General features: G+C 43.0%; 1 protein-coding gene across 1 annotated transcript; it reads right to left on the minus strand.

The window, feature by feature from the left end:
* Nucleotides 1-2751: 2751 nt before the first annotated feature.
* Nucleotides 2752-4458, minus strand: LOC107680894 (relaxin-3 receptor 1-like). Its single transcript, XM_016476964.1, has one exon. The coding sequence runs from the start codon at nt 4379-4381 to the stop codon at nt 3155-3157; it is 1227 nt and encodes a 408-aa protein (XP_016332450.1). The 5' UTR covers nt 4382-4458; the 3' UTR covers nt 2752-3154.

Genomic DNA, 4458 nt, shown 5'->3' on the forward strand with positions numbered 1-4458 from the left:
TTAGGCTAATTTGGGAAAAATAAAACGGATTTCATAGGGCCCTACAAATATCATGCATCTGAAGCTATAATTTTAATACTAACAGTGCATACTAACAGTGCATATTATATAGGGCCTATTTTCATTTTTTTAAATGGCGCTCACTCGTTTTTGTGAAAGACCCAAGAAGGACTGTGCACAGTCACTTTCCACACAGACACACTTCATGTTTGGTCGAAATAGTCCTTAAGCATGTACATTTATAATTTCCTTCAGTTTAATTTAAATGTGCAATTAAAATAAATGTATATTTTAAAGTTTAGAATTAGACAGCCTTGCGTTGTGTAGACAATTGCGTAGTGAACATTACCCCAACGCACCACCTAGTGTCCAACCTACTCTAATACTACTATAACATGTTTAAATGTGAACAAGAGCATTAACAGAGATTAAAAGAGAACAACATTAAAGAAATCCTTTATTTATAACATGTACATGAAAAATCTAAAAGATTAGACACAACTATGGGACACGATCGTGCAGCAGCGAGTAACAGTGAAAGCAACCTCAAGGTTGTAAATGTGTGAAATTGTATAGGGCCCCATTCCTGTATTTTGCCTGGGGCCCCAAATCACTAAATCCGCCCCTGATCACAGGTCGAGAATAAGGAGAGATGATTGACAAGACCATGCTGGAGTATTTGCTGCTCAACAGATCCTGAGCTCATTGACAAATATCCGATTTTGTAAGATGTGCTCCCTTTACACAGAGTGCGTGTGATCGCGAAATCGAAAGTGAAAGTAAACAGCGCCAGCGCTCATTCAAAAGATATTTAAATACTCCGCATCCTGAGAGCGGCTCCCTGATGCGCCAAAATTATGCAATATTAGAATGTTTAAAGGAGTGGACACGAAAATCGCAGGAGATAAACGCATGTTGTGGGAGCAGGCGGCAATGGTCAGAGATTCAGCGGGAGCAGGATTAAGACAACAGCCGAATCCGGACATTTTGGGCGATTAAGAAATCCCAGCCGGACGCATTTTTTTTAGGTACAATAAGAGGACATGTCCGGGAAAAGAGGACGTATGGTCACCCTAATGTTGAAAACATGTGCAGTCCAGATACAATTCAGAACATAGCAACATAGAAATTACTATTTTTTCCCCTTTCGCTAGTTCCTCATTATATTGCTATTGAATTAATTTAGTGAAATAATGCTGTTTAGGTTTGTGTCACAGTGAACGAGCTGCTGAGTGAAGTCGGCGTGGAAAAATTAACGAGGGTTTTGCAAAGATGGTGACATTTCTGACCGGTTGATGCTGAACAAGCTTCAGGACTGCAATAAATCAGTAGCAGCATGTCATTCCAGCTGAAACCCACTGATATTACAGCCTCTAAATCTTCCTAAAACAGCAAAAAATTAAATAACTACACGAGCATGACCATATTTAACTGATAAACCACCTGCCAAACTGCTGCAATCATTAACTAACAACCGTGGGATTGTTTTCAAAGTCACCAGATGTGCCAGACGTTTTTACTTAAAGGTTGATAGTTGGTTTAAAGTTGACTTTCCAAACTTTGTTCATTAATGCAGTTTAAGTAGTAAATATTTCAGATTATTGGTTTTGTATTTGAAATTGTGATCACAGTGCCCTCTTGTGTTTATAGAGAGAATATTATTTTACACAGGTTGTGTTTTATGAATCACATTTCTCAGAAATGACTTTTTAAATGGTGTCTCCTCTCAACCTTCTGCTTTAATTAAAAGCAATAAATGTGTGCACATGTGGATCTGTAAATGCCCACTGCTCCTCTCTCTGTGTAAAAACATGTTTAAGCAATTTATTATAACCCATAAAAAGCAAGAACTGAAAGCAAACTCTGTTGTTTTGTGAACCAAACCAGCTTTGCATCATGCAGCTCATAAATTCTCCTGTTGTCATGTTATTGTTTGCATGGCTTTATGTGTCTGTGTTGAGATGATAAACTGAAGTAAAGCTGTTGAGGTAGATTTATTCCCTAAACCACAGACCTGCTGTCAAATGTTAATTAGATGGAATAACAGTAAAAGTTAACTTTGTAATTGTGTTTATGAGCAAAAACAAACATTGCTATGATAAGACAGGACTTTATTATGCCCTTCAAATGGACAACATAGTAACACTGTTTACATTCATTTCCTTTCGGACCATCACCTTCACATGGTTGAGGCCACTGACACAGCTTTATTACACTTCAAATGAGCAATACATTTTAATTATTTCAGAATTTACAGGCAAGAGATTCAAACAACAAAAAGGAGGTCGGAAACCAGATATGAATAATGTAGCAATTTCAACTTGCTGCTTTAAAAAAAACAAAACAGTGATCATTAATGAAAATGTTTCAATCTTAGGGATGATTTATTCTTATTTATTTATTTAAATGCAACAAATTAAATGTAAGTAAAAGTGAAAAGATGGGGTTGGTCAAACTATTTATAATGTAGTTATAAATAGTTCAAAGATAAATACATTTTAATATTAGAGATTTATATATAATTATATATATAAGATTTACTGTTGTATCTTTATGCAATTTTAAAGATGTATAAGCAATTGTAGCAATTAAATGTACTTCTTTCTAGCTTATTTATTATGGTTTTAAATTTTAATGCAAGAATGTTTTACCCTAAACGTGTAAAAGAGAAAAAAATGAGGCTGACCAAATATTTATAATACATAATTCTCAAATATGTGTGTGCGTGTGTGTGTGTGTGTGTGTGTGTGTGTGTAAATCTTTTCTCTCTCTCTCTCTTTTTAATGCAATTATTTCCTCCGAACAAAGTGGAAAATATTAAACTTGCATTGCAGTTAAGCTCAATATTTTATGTCGATAGGCTGTACATCCAGGTCTGCTTCAATGCACACGTTTACACGGAATAAAACCACTCTTTAAAATTCAAAAATCTGGACAGAAGCGTTAAAAAGCACTGTGGCCTGCAGCGGACTCATGGTTTGTAAAAGACAATTTGGCACGAACGTTTAAGGACGCAACATCTTGAAACATCACTTGAAAGAACAGTAAAAAGGGTCCAACGACATCCCTGTAGAGTTTTGTAAAAGTTCCCTTTATCCTTCTCCAGTACTGTGACTCAAGCAAACAGCGCGCTTTTACGCACGGCTTTGCGCGTCTACCTGTTAATGGCGCAGTCCGTGGACGGTAACGCGTCGGTTTGCCCGTTCACCACCGACAATCTGTACTCCTCGGTCTCCATCACGTTCAGAGGAATCGCCGCCTGGCTGTCGTCGCGCTCCTTCACGGTGCCCGAGAACGGGCGGATCTGACAGCTGTTGGCGATCGCGGGCGACGAAATCCTCCAGATGAAGTCCTTCAGCATTTTCCTGAACTCTCTGCGCATGAGGCAATACAAGATCGGATTCAAGCAGCTGTTCGAGTGCGCCAGGCAAATGGTGACCGGGAACACGTACGTGTGGAGCGTGTAGTAGATGTTGTCCCATTGGATCACGTTAAACTTGACCAGGACTCCCCAGAAGGTGATGGCGTGGTTGGGCAGCCAGCATATGAAGAAGGACAAGACCACGATCGTGACGGATTTGGTGACTCTGGACCTGCGCTTGGGGAGGTTGTTGTTCATGCTCCGCAGGCGAATGAGGCGCAACAGGAGAAGGTAACACACGACGGTGATGAGCATCGGAAACACGAAAGCCACCAGGATCTTCTGCAGGTGATAGAGCGCGTGCCAGTGCTGGCCGTTGGGGAAGCGCAGCAGACACAGCTTGACGCCGCTGATCGAGCTCACCGTGGAGAAGATCGCCGTGGGAACCGACGCCACGGTGGCCAGGAGCCACAGGAGCGCACTGACCAGCTTCACCGAGCAGCGCTTGTTGCGCGTTCGGTCCTTGAGCGCGGACGCCACGGACCAGTAGCGCGTCACGCTCATCGCGGTGAGGAAGAACACGCTCGCGTACACGTTCATCACGGTCACCGTGACCACCACCTTGCACATGACGTGTCCGAACGGCCAGGTGAAGTCGAGCGCCGTGTCCACGGCCCAGAAGGGCAGCGTGAGAACGAACTGGAAGTCCGTGACCGCCAGGTTCATGATGAAGTAGTTGATCGTGGACTTCTTCCTCCCCTGCCGGACTTTCATGAGGAAGAAAACCAGCAGGTTTCCCACCAGACCCACCGCGCACACCACCGAGTACACGATGGAGATCATGACGCGCAGCTCCAGCGTGCCGTCCGCGGCCAAGTCGATGTCCTCCAGGTTGCTGAAGCGGCTCAGCTCGTACCCGGAGCCGTTCGCGGAGCTCTGGTTCTGGAAGTCCGCCATCCTGTCCAGCCACAGCTCGGCGTCAGGTGCCCGGTGCAGCCCGGGTCTGTGGAGGGCTTGCATCACAGAGTCGCGGGAGGGAACACTAGGAGAGCGTCTCTTCCGGACACAGCGATGAGTCTGGAGACTCCCGCGCCATG

Source organism: Sinocyclocheilus anshuiensis, unplaced genomic scaffold (genome assembly GCF_001515605.1).
Source record: "Sinocyclocheilus anshuiensis isolate Anshui unplaced genomic scaffold, SAMN03320099.WGS_v1.1 scaffold1450, whole genome shotgun sequence".
Classification (NCBI taxonomy): Eukaryota; Metazoa; Chordata; class Actinopteri; order Cypriniformes; family Cyprinidae; genus Sinocyclocheilus; species Sinocyclocheilus anshuiensis.

Excerpts from the sequence above, each read along its gene's own strand:
- LOC107680894 (XM_016476964.1), bottom strand. The coding sequence starts at position 4,381 with ATGCAAGCCCTCCACAGACCCGGGCTGCACCGGGCACCTGACGCCGAG.